Here is a 25,754-nt window from a genome sequence, read left to right as displayed (position 1 = left end):
TTATGCAAGTTTTTGAAAAAGATGAATTTTGTCTCATTTAGTCCTTTTTGTGTAATGGATATGACATGACGGTTACCTATGTGATGCGGACACGGTGTCCACATCACATAGGTATAGTTTGATATTTTTGAAGAAATTCATGGCTAACAAAGTCCTACTGTTCCAGTAGCAATTGATTCTTGAAGACTCAGAATAGAAGTCACAAAGTGCAAAGAGTCATGAATAGAACTGAAATGCAAGGCTGTCAGGATGTTTTGACTGTTTTACTGAAAAGCATTAGGAATGGACTAGAAATTAAGTATTATTGTTTTATCATTTGTTTATAGTGATTGATAACGAACATAAACAGGATTTACCTATGTGATGCAAAAATCTAGGACACAGTGTCCGCATCACATAGGTACTCAAACTCTCAGAAAAGAATATTTTTGTGCACAGAATTCTGTATGAAATCTATCCATCCTACCATAAAACATTGTTAAAAGGCAATAGTGTTGAATCTAATAGTGAAATTTGGCAACCAGCAAGCAATAATATATGACCAGAATACCTATGTGATGCAGACACCAAAGCCCAAAATGGCTGCTACTTCTTGCAATTATGAAACCACTAGCAGCACCTGTGGAAATCCACGGGTCAGAGGGCTTTTATTCTTTTTTATTTGATTTACCACATTTTTATTGATGAAATAAAACAAACGTTTTCTCATTCTTTCATAAAATTGTGATCCTCTCGTCTACCCGCCACTTAATTGTTTTTATCACAGAACTTGAGTTTGGAGGGGTTAACAGCACCCATTGAAATCCAGCGGTATTGTCTTGTTTTCCCTCACCTCCCTGCTCACACAAACACACACACACACACAAATATCCACCCCCGCATGAAATAAACAAAACAAAAAAAAATTGGGAGAAAACTACTAAAAACGCTTTGATATAACATTCCCAGAACTGAAATTCTGCCAAAAGATTCTTCCTGTCGAAATGAGGAGATTTTTACTTTGAAATTACCCTCCCCCATCCCTACGCACATGCCTCCATCGCAGGCACCTGTGGAAATCCACGGCTCTCAGGGCCTTGTACAGTGTGTATTTGTTTTTGTTTTTTCATTGATATTTCTTTTCCTACGCATTAGAATAGGAAAAAAAATCAAATATTTTCGCCTTCGTTTGCTCCCTCCTTTTTGCTTGTTTTTTCCACCCAACTTTGTGTGATGGATCATAGAACCATCCATGTATCTGCTCAGACTGTTCATTATTATCATTATCTCTCTTATTGTTATTGTGATTATATTCATTAGATATAAATCACCTTTATTGTTATCTGTTATTATTATCATTTGGGGAGGGGGAGATCATAGTCATTGGGTGTTTGGACGCATTGATAAAGAGAAAAACGGGGAAGGAAAAAAGATAATTCGTCAAGGATTGTGAATATTTTTTTTTTTCATTCATGTAAAAGGTACTATTTACTTGATGAGAGGTTCAAATAGCTTTTGATACATTTATTTTTAAACATTGAAAAAATCCGCCCGTTATATAGTGCCTTTTCCGCCCAGGGGACTTATTATCATGGGGGGGGGGGGGCAGAGCCATTTAGAATTTTGGACACAGTAAGATAATATATATATAATTTAGGGATGAATCGAAGGGGAATTAGTTAATTCAATAAGGATTGTAAATATCTTTTTTCCATCAGGTAAAAGTTGCTCTACGCTTGACGAAAGAGTTTTCTTTAGACAATCCTGTGTAAGCTGTCCAAAACTGATTCTCTGCAATCACGTATACATGTTCTTGTGCCGAGTGGGCCCAAGTCATGGAATTTTATAGTGTCATTGATGTTGTTGTTGTTGTTGTTGTTGTGCTTTCCCATGAAAAGTACACTCGCTATATTTCCACTGCTCAGTTCTACCAATACGAAGAGAAAAATTGAGGGAGATAGAGGAAGGGATCGAGAGCTATAGGCAAATTTCCAGAGAGCGTTATTTTCTTGGAATTTATTGTAACGTTTCAAGACACTTTCCTTCATCGTCACCGCCATTTACACAACCGACATGTACAGCTCCTATCCCCCTCATCTTTTTTCCAAGTTTTAGGAGCGTTTGTATATCTAGTCCATGCAAGCAAGTCATCACGTCAACTCTCGCGAGTGTCATAACATGTACAACACACAAAAAACGTTAATGGCCAACACAACGATTTTAGGACATGCCCGTCACTTGAGCTAACGTTACAACTTCCCAAATTTTGTGAGGCAGCCCGTGGATCTGTTGAAGTTTTGGATCCGCAATGCATGCACCAATTGGATTATAACGACATTCTGATGCCCCAGGCTGCTCGAATGGACTCGTGTGTTACTTGTATGCATTGATACAGCAGCGACGCATGCAATCCCTAAAATAGAAAGGCAACGACTGAGACGAACATGTCCAAGTAAAGTAGACATTTAGCCATCCTAAACAGTCTGAGTACAATGACACCCGATTTGAAAGCAAACTCAATGACTTACCCGAGCTTCACAGGACCCTGTAGTTGTGCAAAAATGCAATAAGATAGAGCAATCAGAGCTTTCATTTGAGCCGTCGCATGGCGAAATAGGCGAGCTCCCGTGTACACACTGCGTACGATCTCTGTGTGCTGGGCGATCGTGTGTGTATCGCGATATCGTGGTGTGTGTCCACGAAAGATGATGGAGCATTCGCTGCACCCTATTATCTGTAGTATCCCACTGTCTCTGCAAGCGAATAACTGGGTAATCTACAATGCAGGAGTCCAGCGCAATCGCTACATGTTGTTGTTTTTCTTATGTTTTTCTTTGTTTTTTGTGCCGCTCTCGACGTCGACACGGAGGAGGAGCGCGGCCGAAACCCGGCCAACCGAATAGAAGAGACCCTCCTGCCGACGGCACCAGTTTGGGCAGCCCGGAGCTGACGGCTTCGGAGGAGATAGCTCTACAAAAAACAGCTCTCTCGATTACTGTATAGATTAAAGGGATGGTACAGTATTGGTGGAGATGAGGATTGGGCTTTTAACTTTTGGCGAGATACCAAGAAAATACTTATGATATAGTACAGAGCGTACCATTTTAAGTGGAATTCAAAGTTTATTTGATGAAAATCGGGTTTGGAATGACTGAAACATCCAAAAACATAGAAAAACAAAGCGATTAAGTAATAAAGTGTGGGTCCCACACTTTATTAGAATCGCTCTTTTTTGGATATCTCAGCCATTTCAAAACCAATTTTCATCAAATAAACATTGAATTCCTCATAGAATTACATGCTCTTTCATATTTCATAAGAGGTTTCTCATTATTTCACACACAAAAAATGTTAGAAACCCGAAATTAGGTCTCAACCAAAACTGTACGATCCCTTTAAGCTTCCAATCACTTCCATCTTTGGTACATATGTTTATGGCCCAGGGTTGATTTCATTAATAGGTTTGCAGCTCTGAACAGTACAACATTTCTGATGGGATAGCCAGCATACCTATGTGATGCTACATTCAAAGGACCAATGTGAACCATCACATAGGTACAGCAATCTTCACGTGTAATTTTCTAATATTAACTTTCAGATGGCCAAATAAGATTTTTTATTGTGAGCGAGACAACTCATAATAGCGTTTTTTCCAATGATCTAATATGTGACCCTGCACCTCAAAACAAACAAAAAGTCGCCAGACATGAATTTTTAGTTAAGACTGTATTCTGAAAGGGCAGACTTTAAGCTTTAAAATGATGTATAACTCAAATCGAATGGACTCTCCTAACCTATGTAAATATTGGAAAGAAAGCACAAACTCAGGAAAAGTGTGAACTGAGAAAAGAGGCTCTGAAGTACAGTGTCTATTCAAGCGCTTAATCTTTACCAAACCGTGCTGGCTGTGCGATGAATGGGACAAAAAACCACCAGAGTAACAACAATGAAGGGATTATCAGATTAAACTGAAATTAAGCATGCCTCATTAACACATTCTGTCCATAATTAATGCCAACTTTCAAAGCAGTAGCACTATCCTTTCAAAAGTTATTAGAGTTGAAAGTGAAGAGTGTGCACAAGGATTTTCAGAAATGAAAAAGGGATTCTAAAGACACACCTAATCACACTATTCTACCAAAAATGTTCGAGATAAACTGCTAAAAAAACACACTTTCCTGCCCATTTTATGATACCAAATTTTAGCATAATGTAAAAGAACACCCGCTCTTTCAGAAAATATGAAAAAGTCAAGTTCGGCTAGGTTGACCCATTTCATTTATTTTCAGTCCTCACGCAAAATCAGTGTGTGCGACTTTATGTTCGTTTTGAGGTGACGGTCACATATGATCTATCACAAGGCACTTCTGTGTATCAGTGTTTTGAACCCAACATACATTTGTGTTACACTTGGTACCCCCAAAATAGGGTAGAACACCAAACATTAAATGAACACAAGAACAACAACAAAAATGGAAGATTCAATTTCTGTACCACACATTATAACATACGTACACACATACCATAATTACAAAAAATATTGAGCTTTGGGTAGTGTGTAATTACAGAAGTTGCATTTGTATGTGCAGGTGATGAGATTTTGCCTATGTGCCCCCAACCCTATGGAAAGCCCCTTATGTAACTTTAATCTAAAACACATACTTCAATGGATGGGATATGACCCTAGCTTTCATCTGATATTGTTTCACATCAGTAGGTGACTGAAATATGAAATGATTTTTATACATTCCTCTGTCATCTATACACAAATGTACAGCATGGAAGAATTGCAAAAATCAGTCATGTAAAAACTTGTATTACATGTAGCGTACATCTTTTCAACTATAAACCATCAATTCTTACACAGAATCAGGGATAAGATAACAATATCTCATCTGTGGAGGCATATCTCGGTGCAAATGTAGTGGTTCATATGTATCCTGACAGGGCAAAATATTTTTGTGTGTTTTCAGGGTTTTTATGTCTGTAGGGGACTGTGGCCTAGTGGATAAGACTTCACTTTCGTGCCGAGGTTCCCCTTTCAAATGCCATCAAGTGCCTACATCTTTGGACAAGATCTTTTTGCCCACCACATCCCTCTCAACCCTGGTGTATGAATGGGTACCTGTTGGATAATAATTGCTCTGGTGGAGCAGTGGCAACACTGAAGAGGCTACCCTGGATAAAGAAGACCATATTATTGTTTTTGTTCTTGTTGTGGTTTTTTTTTTGCCAATACTATTTTTTCACTTCCATTCAAACAATATAAGAAAAACAGCTATCTGGTATTACCAAGGATGTTTGAGAGATGGAGTCACAACAGTCTTATTCTCTTTGATCCAATGCTCGTAGCCGCCACTCAAAAAAATATTTGAACTATGTGTCAACTCGACCTGCCCCTCAGGTAGGATGACAATAAATTCATGTCTCATTGCATAATGACCAGCCACTCTCTACAGAAGATTTGTCTTTCAGATGGTAATTACTTTTCGCTATCACTACTTATAAACGATGGGCAGAAGACTATGGTAAAGACACGGGTGAATAGAAATTGCTCAGATTTTGCTGAAATCAATATCAGAAGTATTCGACTGGACATGTCTGGACACTAATCTGACATATCTATTTATAAAAAACTATATTTGAAGAAGTTACCACATTAGTTTCATTAGTCGGAAATGATTGGAAAAGTGATAAAACCAGCTTTCTATGAGGGTAAAATTTCATACACTTCCACAACGTACAGCTGAGATTTACACTTTTGCACATATTTTGGGAGGGGATTAAATTTTGTTTTATATGCTTTATCATTAGGTGAAATTTCATTCCATTTGACATATTATCAAGCAGCATATACCCAATACTACACTATTGTTGAAAATGAATCTTCAGATTGCTCAGGAAGATGGCAGCTTCAAGCATCAGACATCAAAGGCACAAATGCACCTGTGGAATCCTTTTGTCCATCCATAGAAACTGACAGCTTGTTGAATTATTATAACCAGTGGAACTCCATCTCTTGAACTACATCGTAACAACCCCCCCCCCCCCCCCCCCCCCCCCAAAAAAAAAAAAAAAAAACGAGTTCCTGTGGTATGTACTATTTCTGCACTTGGAAATGAAAAATCGACAAAGTTATGACTGAAAACACATTTCATTCTTTCATTGAAACAAATAGAACTAAAATAGTACAGGAAATTACCAATGTAGAAAAAAAAGGAAAGTGTATTATATATCAAACCAGCAACCAACAATTCTCCCTAACTACCTTTCCTTACAAAACAAAACAAACACAAACTCCTTACTTAAATCTCTCCTTCCTCTTTCAATCCACCCATTGCCAGACAGATGTCTGTAATTCCTCCCTCCCCCATTCCCGAGTTCAAACATTTGAATCCTTCTCCCCAGCAGAAATGTTATGCCTCTGCCACAGAGATTTTGCCGGAGGCATTAACTATGTTTTTGGGTGTCCTGTCCGTCCTTCCATCTGTTAAAAATGTCAATATTTCCCTAAAATCTATGCAATGCTTAAAGGTATTCACTTGAAACTTTGTGTATACATGTTTTGCCTGATAAACATTCTCTAGAGAAAGTTTTGGGCCATGAGGTCAAAGGGCAAGTGAAAATTCTAAATTTCACTTCTTCCTCCATATCTTGGAAGTGGCTCAAGGTCTCATCATGAAATTTATTACATATTTATGCATGTACTGCCTGACAGTGATTCTCTTTGGAATTTTAGAGTCATGGGGTCAGAAGTCAAGGGTCAAAGGTCCGGTCAAGATGCTAAAATTTTACTATAATGCTGAAATTATACTTTTTATGCCTCCGCCATGAAGTGGTGCCGGAGGCAATATGTTTTCGGGTTGTCCGTCCCCTTTCATTTATGCGATAACTTGAGTAATATTCAGTGAAAATTTGGTCCAAATATAAAGTATGATGGGGCAATTACCTGATTACATTTTGGATGAAATTGGCTAAAGGCCAAAGGTCAAGGTCATATCATAAAATTGTATTTATTTATGCGATAACTCAAAACTGGATCCAGCAAATTTCACCAAACTTTGTCCGAGGACGATCTTTGATTGGACAATTACTTAAATAGTTTTTGAGTGAAATCGGACAGAGGTCAAAGATCAAGGTCAAATCCTAGAATTTATCTGTGTATGCAATAAAGATGCTTAACTAAAAGACAGGAAAGTGTGCGCTAATCCTGTACAAAACAAATGGACAGCGCGCGGTCCTCAAGCACATTACGCACATCACCTAAGACGCGCTGTCTTTGAAGTTAATGGACAGCGTGTGGTCCTCAAACATATTACGCACATCACCTGAGACGCGCTGTCTTTGAAGTTGTCGTTGCTGTTTATCAAGTGTCGTTGATTGTTTTTAGATCATGTTGCCAAATTTTTACCTCCACGAAATAATCCTTATTACTTTAAAATCTTGTTCTTCAAAATAATCCCCTTAATCGAAAAAAAGCTATGACCATGATTTTTAAATCTTTTTAAGATAATAGAAATTCTACTACCTTTGGAAATGAATGTTTCTAGGTGTACTGAGTTTGTACCTAGCTCTCTTTTGTATCGTCATGTAGGGTAGCCATTTTGTGTCCATTTTATCGCACACCTTCTTATCTTGTTATCTACTATCTTTGGTAAACAATAACTCAAGACTGGACGAAGCAACTTTCACCAAACTTGGTCCAAGGATGATGTATGTTGGGGCAATTAATTAAGTAGTATCATAGTGAAATTGGCAAGAGGTCAAAGGTCAAGGTCAAATGCTAAAAATTTTGCTATTTCTGCCATATCTATGCAATGCCTGAAGGTATTTTCTTGAAACTTAGTGTAGATGTACTACAGCATAAAGATTCTCCAGAGAGAGTTTCACGTCATGAGTTCAAAGGTCGGGTAAAAATATTGAACTTTCACTTTTCTCGCAAATGGTTCAATGTATCTTCATGGAACTTGATACATATGCATGTGCTGACTGGCAGGGATTATCTAGGGAATTTAGGTGTCATGGGTCAATGGTCAGGGGTCAAAGGTCAAGGTTAATTCCTCAAAATTTCACTATTTCCTTCATATACTAGTATATGCAATGCTTGCAGGATTATTTTTGAAACTTGATATATACATGTATGACCTAATAGAGATGCTCTAGGAAATTTCCTGCTAGAAGGTCAAAGGTTAAGGGTCGAAGGCCAGGCTGCAAAAAAAAAAGTGTTTTATACTGTAATTCCACTTTTTCTTCATACCTTGAAAATTCAATGTATAAATTTATGAAAGGGTTGGTCAAAAGTCAAGTAAAAATCCTCCATTCCCCAAATACATGTACCTGCACTCTTAGACATTATATAGCAAACCTAGTTCAAGGAAAGTTAACATTCAACACATTTGTGACAAACCTGTCATTTCAATATCTTGCCAATTATGTGAAACTGTCATCACATATTGTGAAGACATTGTACCATGCACCAATAAGGAGAACCATGCATTATGGCGGAGGCATACCAGTGGCCACAACGTCATTTCTAGTTCTCCATACTTTGGAAATTACTCAATGCATAAACTTATAGATAACAGGGTTAAAGGTCAAGTAAAAATCCTCCTATCCCCAAATACAGTGTACCTTCTTTCTTAAACAATATAGCCATTCGTCCAATTAATCCTACTGTAAAAGTGGTTATTTTTCGCGTGAGCAATTTTTCACGCTCGGCTGGGTAAGATGAGTTTCACTTATTTCTAATTTCATGGAATCAAGACATTGACGACAGAAACATATGGCATGCAAAAATATTTGTGTGCTTTTATTTTCGTGCTAGCTTCTGGTTGCGCAAAATGCACAAAAATTTCCACTTTTACTCTAGTTCAAGGAAAGTGAACACTCAACACATTTGTGACAAACATGTCATTTTAATATTTTGCCAGTTATGTGAAACTGTCGTCACACGTCAAGATGTACTATAGACTTATTGGGAGAACCATGCGTGATAGCGAAGCCATACCATTCGCCATAGTGACATTCCTTGTTGTTGTTGTGTAGTCAGTTAAAGAAAACAGATATATGTGCAGTGCACACATCTGCATACTTTAGCTTGACATTTCTAATGCAGCTTACTGATAATCATGTGATCAGCTTTGAAAGGTTATTTTTGGTATCAGATTCCATTAACCCTTTAGCAACTGAAGGTTCTGTACATTATGGCCTATGGTTCCCTAGAAGGTATAGCAATATTACTCTCACTTCACTATGTAAAATAGCTCACTGCGTGGTCATTTTTGTCATTTGTAAGTTATGTTTATTTGAAAGCCTATTAAGACTTTACCAAGAGAATGGTGTGCCACAGAAATGATTTTGACATACCTTCATTGACCTTTGACCTCTTTGAAATTACATAATTATTTACATTATATGAAAACAATAAAAAGGCTAAACCACAAAAGTACATACAAGTGGACAGGTGGTCTGGGGCATGTTAGGGAGTAATAAAAAGGGCGGTTTCGGGCGGTTCAGTTACTAATGGGTAAAACTTCTGCAGATCTACTTGAGTAGAAGGATGTGGGTTATCAAAACTGCTCCCACAAATTTGTTGGAACTGTAAATGAAAGCTGCTGCACTAGAATTACACTTCAACAGAATAGATGAAGTGTCAATAGCATGCAACAGCTTTATTTCTCAAAACAACTGATTCTATACAGACTTGCTTATCTCTCATGTCTTTGTTTTATTATTTCCACTATAGATGGCAGCCCGGTTTCCCTTGACTCAACTCCCTCCAACCAGACGTTGACCAACAATGACTCTGATGGAAGTCGTAGTGTGACTCCTGCTCCCAGTGACATGTCAGATATCAGTAGTGCCAGCTATGATTTGCCCCCTCCTCTGGGCAGCCCTACAGAGAAAATGTATACACTCTGCTTCCCTGGGAGTGGCAGGTCCCTAGTCACCAGTGGAGGAAAACCTATTACAAATACTGCACAGGAAACCAGTACCTCCCCATCACTCACAAGCTCTAAATCCCACCACACACAGCCATTGACAAATGGAACTGCTCAGGTAGCAGACACAGCAACTGCAATGACTAGTTTGTCACAGGTGACCAGTCTGTCTCAGGTGCATTCCAACATGATGATGCAGAACCACTTCTCACCTGCTACTACAGCTGCTGTGTCTGCTGCTGGTCAGGCGTCAGACTTTTGGGCAACACCCATTCCTGGTGCAATGCTGAAGGCTAGAGAACGTTTCTATGGATATAAGCCATCCACAAACAAACCCAGTGCATCTTCGGAGTCCGACGCAGATACCCTCACACCAACCTCAAGTCCTCTGCCCAGTGAGGCAAGTAACATATTCTTTGGACTCTACCCTGGGAGCTACAGCACCATAAAGCGCAAATCCAAAGACAATACCTATACCATATACACAAATGGGATGAGCACAAGTCTTATAAACAAACCAGCCAATGTGATATCACCCACAAACTCTCTAGAAAGAAAGCAAAAGTTTAATCGTTATGTTAGCGACCTTCAAGCACAGGCCCCTCAGACATACGACACTCTTAGTCAACTGAAAATGGGTGAAGAACGGCAGGCCAAGGCCTTGACCAGGGAACAGAGGGCAGAGATCCTTGACCAGATGAGAAAGTCTAAGTCAAATGGAAGAAGCAGCAGCATGGCTACTCCACCTACAACTCCCACAACCCCACCAATCCACGTAACCACGACAGATGTGTCGACCATGCTTGCCACATCAGTTACCTCTCACACACCAAGCATTGAGGAGCCCAGGACAACTTCCTTTAGGTCTTCATATAAGGAAGGTATAGGCTCACAGAATCTTGACCCTGATCAGGCTATAGTCCATGCTGCAAATCACTTGGAAGATCACCAGTGTGGAACAGAAACAGTAGAGGACAAAAACTCCCAGAAAGAAGGCTCTGGTGATTTAGCAACGCCAGTCACTCCAAAGAATGTTGTGACAGGCAAACCAGATGAATCTCAGCAACAGCATGCACCATATGTGTATGATCCAAACCGCCGGCCAACAAGTTCTATATTGAAAGGTGGCAAGAAGGGAGATGATTTGGCCATGAAGAGTCACAAATTTAAGAAGAAGCTTAATTCTTCATCAGATCCTTTCGCAGATACAACTATTGGGCAAATGATGGCTGCAGACTCCCCATATGATGTTGTTCCCAACAGCAGTAGAACGATACGCTTTTCAGAAACTGTTATAGTGGAAAACACACCTGTTAGAGTTTGTCTTGTGTCAGGAAAACCAAGGACAAACATCAATGATTTCAAGGCATTATTGCAGCAGCAAGCATCCCCCAGTAGTGCGAAACCTTTGTCAGCCTGCTCAGCACTCAATGTAAAAAGCAATGTCAAAGGGTCCAGGAATGCAGAACTTCTTTATCGAGGTTCCCTTTTAGAAGGGGAATCATCCAAAATTGGAAAGACTGATCAAGAGTCCACTGACAGTCCTATCCTGGAGAGAAAGATTGTCACTGTGAGTGACCTAAAGAATGCCATGGCATCAGCAAAGGGCAATGTGAGGATGGTAAATGTTGGGGAGGGCAGAGATACACCAGAAGTGGTTAATGCTTCCAGCTGTGCAACTGTCATGGTCATTCCCAGTGTGGCAGAGCTTCCCATCAGGGAGACAGTTATAAATGGTGCAGATGAAATCCCAGAGAGCCATGAACCAGCAGAAGAAGGGACAGACTGTGACATGGCTTTGAGCACAGATATCTCAGATGTGGTGGATCATCAAAGCGCACAAGATGACCATGATAAAAACACAGCTGACCAAAACATTTCTCATGAAGTCCTGTCCACAAATAATAGCAACAATAATGCAACCCCTGAGGAGGCTGACCATACATCTCTTCAGGCAATTTCTTCTCCTCCTACTCAAACTGCTGACAGTGAATCAAAGCAGACTACTTTTGTTGCAGAAGCCTCAGACCCTAGACAGCCACCGAAGCACTCCTGGTCAGATACAGACCTCAACCACTCCCACCTCATGGCAGCTATCCGCAGTCGAGGAAAGTTGGCAGACCAAAGAGAGACAGCTGTTGCCCGGTTGGAAGAAACAAGAAGTGAAGCAGCAAGGCAGAGCCTTGGTGAGAGGTCCCTGCCAGTCAGTAGGTCAGAGGGGAGTATACACTCTCTGTTAGACTCTGTCAAACATTCCATTCAGAAGATGTCCCCAAAGCATGAGGCCCATGAAGGTGCAGAGATGGACTACCCTCCTGATGCATGGGATTGAGTATCCCAGCTGCAGATGAGGAAGACATACATATTGTATGTAATCATTCTGTGGTACAATGGAACGTCATGATAGTGTAAGAGATAACATCTTGAATCATGATAATATTTTGAGCAAATTTTCTCAAGTAGGTTCTTCTAAAATCAACTCTTTACTATCATCTATCATGCTCCATGAACTTGTAAAGGAAATTTGAATTAGTACAATGTTAATGAGGTTACAAAATTTTAATTGTGTGTTGCCATGATAAAGTGATATGAGGCATATGTGACTCCAAACATAAAACAATGCACATTAGATAGGACAGTCTTACAAAATTTGTGCTGTGTGATTCCCATATGATGTTGTGATGTATATTTAAACCTGTATATTGAACAATTTTAGAGGGAAGTGTACCGCCGCAGTGAGCATGAGCAACTCCGTTGCCCTTGTAATTTACAAAACATCTGTAAAATGTACTGTTTCATGAGGTATTGTTTTACTTTCCTGTAAGGTAAAATGACTAATTTGCAGATATTTTGTGCAATGCTGTAGACAAAGCAGATTCAAGCGCTTACATACTGCCATTTCTATACGTTATTTCTTTCTTTGACAATTTCCTGAGTATTATTATTGTGATGAGGACTAACCAGTTCATATGTTTTCAGCAGTTACAAAAAAAAAAATGTATTCAATTAGAAGTGCATTAGTAGCAAGATACAAAAGGTATATTCTCTAGATGCCTCTGCCATACTAGCTTTGGATTTGTAGTTTGATCATATCACAAATTTGATCAAAGTTAAGACAGGATTGACCTTATGGTATGACTAGTAAATACTGGGTAGGAAAAAAATACAAAATGTTTGTCGAGTGCAGATTTACAGGATGTTGAGATGGACTCTGTGAAGCACAGTGAGTGCATTGGTGCACCTGGTATGACTGACAGTGTATCCATATGCCATAATCCATATGCCGTAAGACTAATTGTATAAATTGATTCTATGAACTGTTGTGCTAGTCACTACCCTGACTTTCCTGCTTTACCTGTGTCATTAAAGCCAAAACAGTTCTCAAATGCCTTCAGAGCTGCCAATTTCAATTCAAATGTGCTCACATGCATAAGAAATGTGTGTAATAACGTCATAATGACCCGATTTCAGGGGAAAAGGTTTTCGGTAGCACCATGTGTATGTAGTCCTAGTAGGGATAGTGGCTTGACAAAAGAAAAGCCTAGAAGGAAGAGAGTTTAGGAGGTAAGCGACATAGGGAGAATGTAAGGAAGGCAAATAGTGACAGGTGAGGGGTAGCAGAGAGCTGGAAGTTGAAGTTGCACTTGTGGAGACTGGAAAAAAGGGGACAGAGAGAGAGTCATAAGAGAAAATACAGTGCACTCCGGTTATAATGAACATGGTGATAACAAAATTCCAGTTACAATGAAGTAAAAATTCAGGTTGCAACATTACCCGCTCTTTGCTTGTTATTGTTTATTTGTTTGGTTATAACAAAATATCGATATAACAAAGAAAATTACCAGTCTGAAGGACTCTGTTATAATGGAAGTCCACTGTATAGTGAAAATCAAGTAAAAGGTTCAGACATCATTGAGAGGAGAAAGATGAAATAAAAGGGAAGGGGGAGAGGGAGAATTGAAGGTTGGAAAATCATGGAGATAGGAGAGAGAAGTGGAGATTCATGAAACTAAGGGGGGGGGGAACGAAGTCTGTGAATGATGTGGCCTCTGGAATGTGAAAGAAAAATGATGAATATTGAAATAAATAAACCTGATTTCAGTTGAGTATGGACAAAAATGTAAAACATTAGCCAAAGAGGTTTGCTAGAAGTCAAGTCCACAATCTCAGAGCTTACTCGATCATGGTTGTTATGTAATTTTTCATAGTTATCCACAAATCAGAACACAGTGATCTCCCGCGCTAGCGGCGCTACAGTAAATTGCATGCAGCTTGATTGCGAGGGCACATTCGATCATTATGTAATGTTTTATGGTCCCACAATGCTGAATGGGGAGGGCTCTTCTGGAATAAAATTTGTGTACTACAATTAAAATTATTCTTCCTTTTGATTTCAAATTACTAGAGCAACTCATCATCCCGGCAATCGTGTCAGCCAGATAAGTTTTTGGGTAGACCATATTGATGTATTGCAAGCAAATTCCAAATGGTGGAAGATTAATTTTGAGCCCTTTTTAAAATTATATTTTAGCTTTAATATGTGTCCTTGAAGACTATATGCTGCCATGTCAATGAGTGGACATTTTAGTTATCAACAATTGCTAGCCCTGTCTGGTGATAGGTTGTAGAGTTATTGATTATGTAAGAACTAAATTTTAGAGGCTTCAATAGACATTTCTAGTGCACAAATGTATGCTGTTACAGTAGAACAAACTTTGTATGTGTCTGCCCAGCTATAAGCCCACAAAGAGTTGCAGATTAAGATTTTCTGTAATGGAACAAAATATTTGATTTGAGTTGAGGGACTCAAATGTTTGAAGTTTGTCATACCTGCAAGAGTAGTCTCTTGTCTTCCTGCTGTCAAAATTTGATGGCTTAAAACAAAATTGAAAGCTAGATATGAGCAGTCTTTCTGAACCACCACAGGCACTGCTTTCACTGGGAAATATATGTTTCCATTGAAACTTCTGCACAGCACGCCAGAATGACCCTTTTCATCAAGTCTTCTTTTCTCCCTTTTCAATGAAACAGCACCTCATAACTCTCTCTTATTTCCGTCACTCTTTGAATTCGCTAGAATGGTCTAGTTTTGCCACGTTACATATCATTTGCAACTTTTAAACTATGTATAAAAGCAGAAATTCATTTCTGCCTGCTCTTTGTGGGGTTTCAGCAGGGCGGGCACATAGAGTTATTGAGTGTTTGTTTGCTGATCACTTGACACTGTGTGGAAGTATTTGATCTATTATCAGATACTGGTTCTGATATACCACTATGATCCCTATGTGTGAAGCTGTAGTTGAAGATACGATCAGTTCTAGCTTTATTGTTTGGCCTCATTGCAGATTTTATTCCTACTTCTGTCCAAGTGCTGGAAACTTCCCCAGATGAGATAGGTTTGTTGATTTTGATGTATCAGGTACACTGGCGAGTGCAGTGGCAGATACAGGCGGGGGCACACCAGGTGTGCGCCCCCTTTACTCTTCTGTTTAAACAAAACAGATAAAAAGAAAAAAATGGGGGCGTGCCCCCCCCCCCCCCCCCCCCCGATTTTGTAAAGGCACCTCCCCTATACGGAATTCTTGGATCCCGCCCCTGATATACCTCACTACTCATTTGCACAAATATGTCACTTGTGAAACATTCTGGAAAGAAGTACTTGTCACTTAATTCTCCATGCTTTCCAGAAGATGCAGGGGTCTCGAGAACAAGAACTGCCATGATAAAGTCACTAATTACTGATTTTCTAGTTTGCATATTCAAAGTTTTGTTATTTAAGTCATTTTAATGATATGTAATATGTCTCACTCTATTTCTAGATACCTGCCACAAAAAATACTAAGCCTATACACCACAATGTAACCAGATTTGAAGAAGGCAACTGTGAATGCTGTCTGGTATGGAGGAAATAACACAATAGAATGGAATAGGTCGAGTCAAAACACTTTTATTGATTTGCACCAAAAAGGCTGCTCAACAGTTTCAAATTCCAAAAGATTCGTAGACCTGAAAATTTTGACAGAAGAAATCAAAATTTGAATTAATTTCTTACTAAATATCGTAGATTTTTCCTATTTTTAGCTCACCTCAAGTGAGCTATTGCGATCGCTCTTCGTCTGGCGTCCGTCCGTCGTCCGTCGTGTGTAAACTTTTTACATTTTCATCTTCTTCTTGAGAACCCCATGACTGATTTTCACCAAACTTGGCAGGTAGCATCCCTAGGGGGATAGGATCTCAATTTGTTCAAATGGGCATCATGGCCTACCTGGGGGCCCCAGGGGGGCCCAAACCTCGTAAAATTAAGGAATCTTTAAAAATCTTCTTCTCTAGAACCAGAAGTGATAGGGCTTAGTTAATACTATGAGTTAGTACATTGATGACTGTAGTTTCAAGTTTGTTCATGGGGGAATCAGGGGTGGCCCCCTTGGGACCCAGGGGAGGGGGTTGGGAGGGGTCCTAATGAGGCCTAAATTGTACATTTTCATCTTCACTTGAGATCGCCATGTCTGATTTTCACCAAACTTGGTAGGTAGCATCCCTAGGGGAATAGGATCTCAGTTTGTTCAAATGGGCACCATGGCCCACCTTGGGGTCCCCAGGGGGCCCAAACCCCGTAAAATAAAGGAACCCTTAAAAATCTTCTCTAGAACCAGAAGTGATAGGGCGTAGATGATACTATGAGTTAGTACATTGATGACTGTAGTTTCAAGTTTGTTCATGGCGGAATCAGGGATGCCCCCCCCCCCCCCCCCCCCCCCCCCCCCGAGACCCAGGAGAGGGATGGGAGAAGTCCTACAGTTGTAATGGAGCCTGAATTGTACATTTTCATCTTCTTCTTGAAAACCTCATGATGAATTTTGACCAAACTTAGCAGGTAGCATCCCTAGGGGGATAGAATCTCAATTCCTTCAAATGGGCACCATGTTCCTCTTGGGGGGCCCCTAGGGGGCCCACACCCCTCCCCATTAAGGAATATTTAGAATCTTCTGCTCTAGAACCAGAAATAATAAAGCAAAGTTAATACCATGTGTTTGTACATTGATGACTTTAGTTCCAAGTTTGTTAATTGCAGATCCAGGGCTGCCTGCCCCCCCCCCCCCCCCCCCCCGAGTTGGGGGGGGGGGGGGATCCATATGCAGACCTAAAGTTTCCAATGTTCTCAGGTAAGAGTGTGCAAGAATGCATGGAAGGTGAAATTGCGATACTCAGGTGAGCGCGTGACCCGCGGGTCTCTTGTTTAGCTCGCCTTAGCCAAATGCTCAAGTGAGCTATTGTGATCGCTCTTAGTCTAGCGCTCTTTGTCCAGCATCCATCGTGCGTCTTGCGTAAACTTTTTACATTTTCATCTTTCCCTTGAGAACCCTTTGACCAATTTTCACCAAACTTGACAGGTAGCATTCGTAGGGGGATAGGATATTATTTTTTTCAAGTGGGCACCATACCCCACCTTGGGTACCCCAGAGGGGCCCCAACCTCCCCCCACCCCCCCCCCCACCCCCCCCCAAAAAAAGTAAGGAATCTTAAAACATCTTCTTCTCTAGAACCAGAAGTGATAGAGCTAAGAAAATACTATGAGTTAGTACATTGATGACTGTAGTTTAAAGTTTGTTCATGGCAGAATCAGGGATGCCCCCCTTGGGACCCAGGGGAGGGGTCCTAATGGGGCCCAAATTGTACATTTTCATCTTTTTCTTGAAAACCCGATGATGAATTTTCATCAAACTTAACAGATAGCATCCCTAGGGGGATAGAATCTCAATTCCATCAAATGGGCACCATGCCTCATGTAGGGGCCCCCAGGGGTCCCACCCACTCTCCCTCCCCCCCCCCCCCCCTCTAGAATCAAAAGTGATAGGGCTTTAAGTTTGTTTGTTTTTTCCAAACTGCATAATCCAACATTCTATAAAGTACAATGTACTTGGCTGGTATTTTAACCAGTGTGATGGAATATGCAAATGGATACCATGCCCCCAGCTCCCAAAGCTATCCCCCACCACAAGTTTCCAATGTTCTCAGGTAAGAGTCTGCAAGAAAGCATGGAAGGTGAATGTGCGATACTTGGGTGAGCGCGAGACCCCCGGGTCTCTTGTTAGTACACTTACCGATTTACCTTTATGATTCCCAGATTTGAATCTTGGTGTCACAGCACTATCATTATTGTGCTCATTCATTCATTTTGATAGACAGGTTGAGGTATATTCTGTCACATTCATCATTATCATCATGGAAGTCTTTCTGGCTTTTTAGCTCACCTGAGCCAAAGACTTAAATGAGCCATGCATCATATGCCATGCTGAAACCTTTTACACTTTCAGCTACTCCTTCAAAACTCCAAGACAGATTTTCACCAATCTTGGCAGGTAGCATCCCAATGGTGATAGGGATCTTAATTTGTAGACGAGAGTCCCCAAAAATCCACAGGTAAAGGAATCTTTTGAAAAAAAAAATCCTTGTTTCTAAAACCAGTAGTGATTGATTAAGATCAAAGTTCGTACTTGTGAGTACAGCGTAAGTACATTTATGACTATAGTTTCAAGTTTGTTCATGGCAGGTCTGGGGATGCCCCCCGACCCTGTGGGGGACCAGCATGGGGCCATAGTTTCATATTTTTATCTTCTTGAAAATACATGGTTAATTTTTCACAGCATTTATCATTTATTATTGCTTGGGTGAAAGAATTTGTACAGATAAGCACAATTCTCCACTCAGGGTCCCACAGGGACACACAAATCTTCTTCTGTGCAGCCAGAAGTGATAGAGCTAAAATGCTTATGTTTGTTTTTGATTGCATATTGAAATTCGTTCATATCAGATACAGTTGTGACCTCATTGGGGCTGGGAGAACTAAAGTGGGGGCCAATTCTTCACATTTTCGTCTTCACAAAAAGACATGATCAAATTTGCCACCACACTTGGCAAGCATTATCTTTAGGATGGCAGAATATATATTTATACAGTTGGGCACCATGCCCCCTCCTCTCCTCGGTCCTTCATGGTGATTTCAGAGCCCCAAGATTAGAGAATCTTTGAAAAATCTACTATGAAACCAGAAATGCTCTGAGTAAATACATTTGTGAATGTACTTTGAAGTTTGTCTATTGTAGATTCAGGAGTGGCCCCCTCTGTCCAGTTTTCACATGTTAATGTTTTTGAAAATGCATGTCAAATGTTGTACAAACTTGGCAGGTATTATTACCAGTGTGATAGAATATACAAATGAACACCTTGTCCCCTTGAGCCCCCATGCCCCCATGTTTGCTATGTTATCCGTAGGTATGCCTAGAAGGTAAACTTGTGATACTCGAGTGAGCACTTGACCACTGAGTTTGAAGATGATTTGTTCTTTCTGAGTTCTGTTTAATTTTTCTTTTCTTTTTTTTTTTTTGGGGGGGGGGGGGGGGATAGCCAGCTATCATGCCAACCTGTCATCTCGTGGCTTCACATACTTTTTATACACATGTGTGACCATGAAGTACTAAACTCACATAGTAACCAAGTAAGTTTATCTCTACAGATCCTCATCTAAGCTTTGAAATTATGTGTATGTGCTCAAAATTGGATTGTTCAAAGTTCAAAGGCTTTAAAGTGCATGTTTTTGGATGTTAGGCAGCATTTTACTAGGAATGAGCACAATGTTTACCATGTGTTACTAAACTTCCAGCCATTTCCAAGTGTTCATTGATGTTAATTTGAAGTAATTTGTGCCTCTTTCATATGGATATAAATGGTTTATCCAAGAAATATAAAGACCATGTTTGGAAGCAGTACTAGTACTGCTGTATAATAAGGTGTTAGTTCTTCTCATACCAGATGAGACATGTTGATTAATTGAATCTTAGACTTACTACCTGAAGATGGTAACTACTACTACTGAAGGGAGTATCACTCTGCAATACAGGAAACTGCCAATTTGTCAGTGTGCCAAGGCAAGCCAAACTTGTTTAACTGATATTTGTTTAGTATATAATGACACAAATCTGAGATCTTGGTGCTTTTCAGACAAAAGATGAACTAACATTTTTGTTTATATTGAGACCTTTTCTATGTTTGTATAATTTCCAGTTTGGTTTCCAGGACTTGAGATTTTTATTTGTTGTGCTGTGGAAAATAAAGATTTTCCCCTTCTGGAAGACCACTTTTTTATGTGAGTGGTAATGATACTGGTGATGACTAATTTCATGTTACTTGAAAGTCTTCATCTCCAGTACCAAGATCCATTATTACCATTTTCATTTCACTATTCAGGGTCAACATTAACCTTCACCCCCACTCCCCCCCCCCCCCCCCCCCTTAAGAAAAGTGACCCGCGACAACGGTTTCAGGCAGAAGTTACAAGGGCAAATTCCCTCCTCGGCGGGGTACAAAGATTTTGACCATTATTTTAATTGATTTTTTTGTAGGAATAGAATCTTTGCTATGTTTTCTACATCTACACAGTTTTTCCTATTGAAAATGAAATTTTAAGTAGTCTATTTTGGATTGCACTCGTCAGTTTCGATCTTCTTTCGAACACCATGCCAATATGCCCAGTGTTGCCATGGCGCAGGGTCTCGCATGTGATTAGCTAATGTATCGCACACATTTACATCGTTCGGCTTTCGGAGACACGATTCGCAGCGTTTCAGGAATGTTTTATCCACGCATGCATGCTCCATTGTCGTTGCTGCAATAGATTGCTTGCTCTGTAGTATGCTCTCCCATTGGCTTTCTATCTGAGCTTTTCTACCGCTATATGTTCGACAACAAAAGGGAAACAAAAAGTGAACAGCAGCGCTAACTTCCAATGTGAAAACAGATACATGAGGAACATGGTTTGAACGCATCTGAGTCGCAGCAAATCGTCACGCAAAATGGTGCAACGTGTGATAGGAAACCCACCTGTCATGTCAATTGCAGCACAATAACATAATCATGTAAAAAGAAAACTTACAATATTCTCAAAACTGTGCTTGTAGCAAATATGACAGCAGGTTTACTCAAAGAACAGCACAGGAGAGGAAAGGAGTGGTCACAAATGGCGGGTCTAGGGCAATTACCCCCTGGACAATTACCCCGAACCCTTCCCCTGGCCCTAATCCTAGTCTTAATCCTGAACCTAAACCTAACTCTAACCCAAACTCCTCTAACCCTAATCTTTACTCTAACCTTACCACTAACCAGTATTTAACCCGGGGGGGGGGGGGGGGGGGGGTTGCCCTCTGGGGGTAGTTGCCCGGATACGATAAATGACCAATATTCAAATAGTGAAAATCAGGATTGCGCCAAACTCAGCAGTCGTGTTTGTCTGTTTGTTTTTTTAATGTAATAAACACCACCGAACAATGCACAATGCAACACATGCATGGCTTGAAAAACAAAACAAAGTAACAGGAAGCATGACCCTTGCCAGCTGTAGCAATTTTTCTGCCTTCGAAAGGGTCCGCAATGATGAAAAAGCAAATCAACCACAATGAGAACGCAATTTGTAAAGATGTGGATACGAATATGCCACACCCTCCTGTTTAGGTGTACACACGGGCGTGGATGCCATTGGGTATTAACTGAGTGCATCATACACACGTACACCAGCAGGCTTGCAATTTAGTGCATTTATCGTATCTGCCATCTTGAAAGACGTATTAGTAAACAAACCTGAGCGAAACACATTGTGTATTTTGGCTCCATACGCATGAGTTCCAAGGAAGCTGCCCGGGAAATTTGACTCTCCCATTGAGCCAATCAGAAGGTGCTGTGGTTGCTAGAGGCAGAGCTTAATCTTGATTGGCACCATTGTACAGATGGCTCTCCCCTGATTCTCACATCGCATTGCCACGCGGTTATCGTCTTTGAGAAAGAGGTGAATCTTTAAAGCCCGTTTTCTTGCAATTTTGTCAGGCTAACAAACTGAAAAGTGCATTATATTTCTCTTTATATGCCTGCTTATGGTGCCAGAGAATACAAATTTATGTTTTATATCAATGTAAAGCTTAGGAAATAGGCAATGTGATTCAATGAAAAAAAAAATAATTTTCACAATTTCCAACTTTTGCCTGTAACTGTTGTTGCCGGTCACAAATGCTTTGTGCCCCTGCTATTATGTGTGTATTGATGTATTCATTCTTTCTTTTTGGTATTACAATCCCATTGACTGATTACCTCTGAATCACTCTCTGTTTTTTTTTTGTTTGTTTTTTTTTTGGAGCTGTGTACATGACATTGCATGGCACCATAATAAAAAAAAAAGTGTATGCAAATTGATAGAGTTTTATCATTCATTTTTGCAATCCTGTACATTTGATTATAAAGTTTGAAAGTGCACATGTCTATAGTAAAGATGACTTCTTGCTATTTGTGCTGTGACTATGAAATTGCATACCTTTTACCATGTATAGAATGGAGAATGTAGCAAGTGCAGCTACATTTATTTTTGTGTGTATTCATTAATATATTGTTTACTCTGAAGGTATAATTATGACAGTGGACATGAAAAATTGTCTTTCATGGAACAGCACATGTTCTGCTGTAAATATCTTGTGAAAATGTGGCAATGCAAGTGTTGAGACAGTGTTTTTAAAAACTCAAGCAAAGTTTAAGCTGTTTACCTGCAAGTGACTCTTTCTGTGATTATGTCAGATCTAGTGTCATCCTTCCTATATGGAATTTTCACATTGGTGGCATTTGTGAAAGCTGCATTAAATAATGGTTGATTGTGGAATGTAGTATTTGATACCAAACTAAGAATCTGAAAATTACATTAGAAGTATAGATGGTCCCCTTAAAGTAGTAGACTCTCAGTGGTCTGATTTGAAACTTTACACTGATGTTTTAGGTTACACTCCAGTGGTTTATTGTAATAAGATACCATTTTCCAACTGAATTTTAGCTCCATACGGGGTAAACAAACATAAATTTCAGTGAAATGGAACATGCTTTGGACAGAGTTGTTGCAAGAGGGCAAGAGTTCTGTAGAAATGTTCAATACAATGCACTCTCGTTATAACGAACACGGTTATAACGAAATTCCGGTTACAACGAAGTAAAAATTCAGACTGAAAAATTATCAGCTCTATGTATTTTTATTGTTTATTTGTTCAGTTATAGCAAAATTTCGATATAATGAAAGAAAACTGCCGGTCCCGAGGACTTTGTTATAATGGGAGTCCATTGTATGACCTTGATGGTTTGATGGTTATCTTAGTTTATTGAGTTGATACAAGTCAGTTTCCTTTCGGTTTAGTAAAAGAGCTGGGCCCTGTTTTAGGAAGAGTTATAATTGATTATATAGTTGATTTCTATCATAAGCCTATGGCAGCCTGTGTGATAAGGGAATTTATAATCAATTATTATCTTTTGATAAAACGGGGCCCTGGTTTAAAGGATTTCTTGATAGGGAGAACAAACATATTCAAAACTTCTGCCCTTTTAGTGTTACAGGATCTAAGTAATATACTAGCCATTGCAACATGACCAAGGATGCAAACTGAAAGATTGTGACTGTGATTAATCAACATTAATTCAAGGAGGACGTAGTCATAACATAATAATATTATGTGGTTTTGTATGTCACAATACTGGTTATTACACTTAGGGTATATAGAGCAGTGTTCATCAATAAAGTGTCCTCTTGTGTACTTTCTTCATGAAACATTACAGGTATCTCAAATCTTTTCTGTGAATGAACTGAAATCATTTATTGCAATGTCATTTGCATGGGACTGTCAGGTTGTGACAATGTTGCTTTGCCTAACTTATGCATTGGTCTATTATAGTTTAATGGGAAATAAGCAAGTGTAGCAAGATATCTGAAGGTATGGTAAAGAGCTCATATTAACAGAGCATATTTTGTCACCAAAAAATTGACATTTCTTGTTTTATATGTTCCTACCGATGTATACAGATTTTCATTAAGTGTATTTATTTGCCCCATGTTTGGATCAATTGTGACTAACCAGCTCAAAACCCGTAGAAAGTAGGCCAAAATTAATTTCCACTTTCCAACATAGTGTAAGAGAGTAGTTCTAAACTTTCAAAATGATATATCTTTGCAACTGATTGACAAATTTCCCTACATGGACATAAATAAGTACTGAATTGATCAGTGTTGTAGTAGTAGCCATGATAAAAATCAAGGGCGTACATACTCGAGCAGATTCGAACCTACGACCTCCTGATCTCCGGACAGGCATAATCTAACTAGACCACCGCACTTCTGCCTGACAGCAAGTGTTGGTTCTAATCCGTATATTTGAATAATTAACGCAGTACCTGCTGCATGCTATATAGATTAAAACCAACACTTGCTATCGGGCGGAAACTCGGTGGTCTAGTGGAGATGACGCCTATCCGGAGATCAGAGGTCGTTGGTTCGAATCTGCTTCGGGTATGTACGCCCATGATTTTTTATCATGGCTACTAGTAAAGCACTGATCAATTTAGTGTTTATTTACATCTATGTAGGGCAATTTGTCAATCAGTTGCTATGAAAACATCTCGATGGAAAAATTTTCATGAATTTGGATATATATATCTTTTATAATGGGCCATCCAACCTGTTCATACAAATGTGATTGACATATGAGAGAGTTAGGAGGTGCAGTTTCAGAGAAAAAGGAGAAGAGAGAGATTAAGATTAGGGTGACTCAGACATACTAGACAGTAGTATCAAAACGACCCAGTGGAAAGCAGCGTCTGTCCGAAGAAGAAATATAGGCCAGGAAAACTTCTAATAACTCAGTCGACTTCAGTTTTGTTTTAAGCCACCAAATTTTGACAGCATGTAGAACACAGATTACTCGCCCAGATAAGACAAACTTCAAAATTTGGAGTGGATCAATCCACATGACATATTTTAGTCCCATTACAGGATCCTAATTGCAACTTTTTGTGAGTTTTCAGCCGGGCAGTCACAATTGCACGTTTTTAAAATTTGAGTTGTGATGGAATGTTAGTTATTGGCAGTTGTATGGAGTAGAGGATTAACAGATAATGCGTTAACAGTTGCTATTAAGCTCAATGTACATGTTTTGTAAAATGTATTTGTGATCAGAGTAGCAATGTTGGGAATGATTGATACTGCAGCAGAGTGTAGTAGCAAATAGATGTTGTGTAATGTTCGTAATGAGTGAAACATTGGTTGTGTGAAAACTGAAATCCATAAACAAATCCATAATCCCTTTTCCAAATTAGAACATTAACAGTCAGCCCACCAATACAGAGACTTACTTGTACATACATGCACACGCATAGATAAATGTATGTTTATTCAAACCCTGCTTGTTACATTGTATGTGTATTTATATCTCCATCAAATGTCATGTTAAAAGATCCATGAATTCCAATGTATATTGACCTCAATGATGCCTTTTGGTCTGTACATAACCAAATCGCTAAAAACTTCATGAAAATGTGCATCAAATTTTTAAACATTTCTCCATTTTTTTTCCTCTACATCCTTTTTAGCCCCACATTTAAAACATACTCCAGGGGGGGCATTTCATGAAGCAGTTTGTTGGATATTTTTAGCTCACCTGAGGCGAAGGCTCAAGTAAGTATTGCGATCGCTCTTCGTGCGGTGTCCGTCGTGCGTCGTCCGTCGTGCGTAAACTTTTTACATTTTCATCTTCTTCTTGAGATCCCCATGTTTGATTTTCACCAAACTTGGCAGGTAGCATCCCTTGGGGGTTAGGATCTCATTTTGTTCAAATGGGCACCATGGCCCACCTGGGGGGCCCCCAGGGGGACCCAAACCCCCTAAAAAGGAATCTTTAAAAATCTTCTTCTCTAGAACCAGAAGTGATAGGGCTTAGGTAATACTATGAGTTAGTACATTGATGACTGTAGTTTCAAGTTTGTTCA

The 25,754-nt window shown here is 39.6% G+C and overlaps 1 protein-coding gene across 1 annotated transcript in view; it reads left to right on the top strand.

The window, feature by feature from the left end:
- LOC139737092 (uncharacterized) overlaps positions 1-15,097 on the top strand; it is a 46,597-nt gene extending 31,500 nt beyond the window's left edge. Inside the window, exon 4 of the mRNA XM_071647769.1 lies at positions 9,725-15,097. Coding sequence (XP_071503870.1) covers positions 9,725-12,252 — 2,528 coding nt within the window. The 3' untranslated portion in view covers positions 12,253-15,097. The remainder of the gene's footprint in view (positions 1-9,724) is intronic.
- The last annotated feature ends 10,657 nt before the right edge of the window (positions 15,098-25,754 follow it).

Source organism: Diadema antillarum, unplaced genomic scaffold (genome assembly GCF_040938485.1).
Source record: "Diadema antillarum isolate AM-2024a unplaced genomic scaffold, OU_Dant_1.0 seq00000682_RagTag, whole genome shotgun sequence".
Lineage (NCBI taxonomy): Eukaryota > Metazoa > Echinodermata > Echinoidea > Diadematoida > Diadematidae > Diadema > Diadema antillarum.
This window is presented reverse-complemented; position numbering and strand designations above follow the sequence as displayed.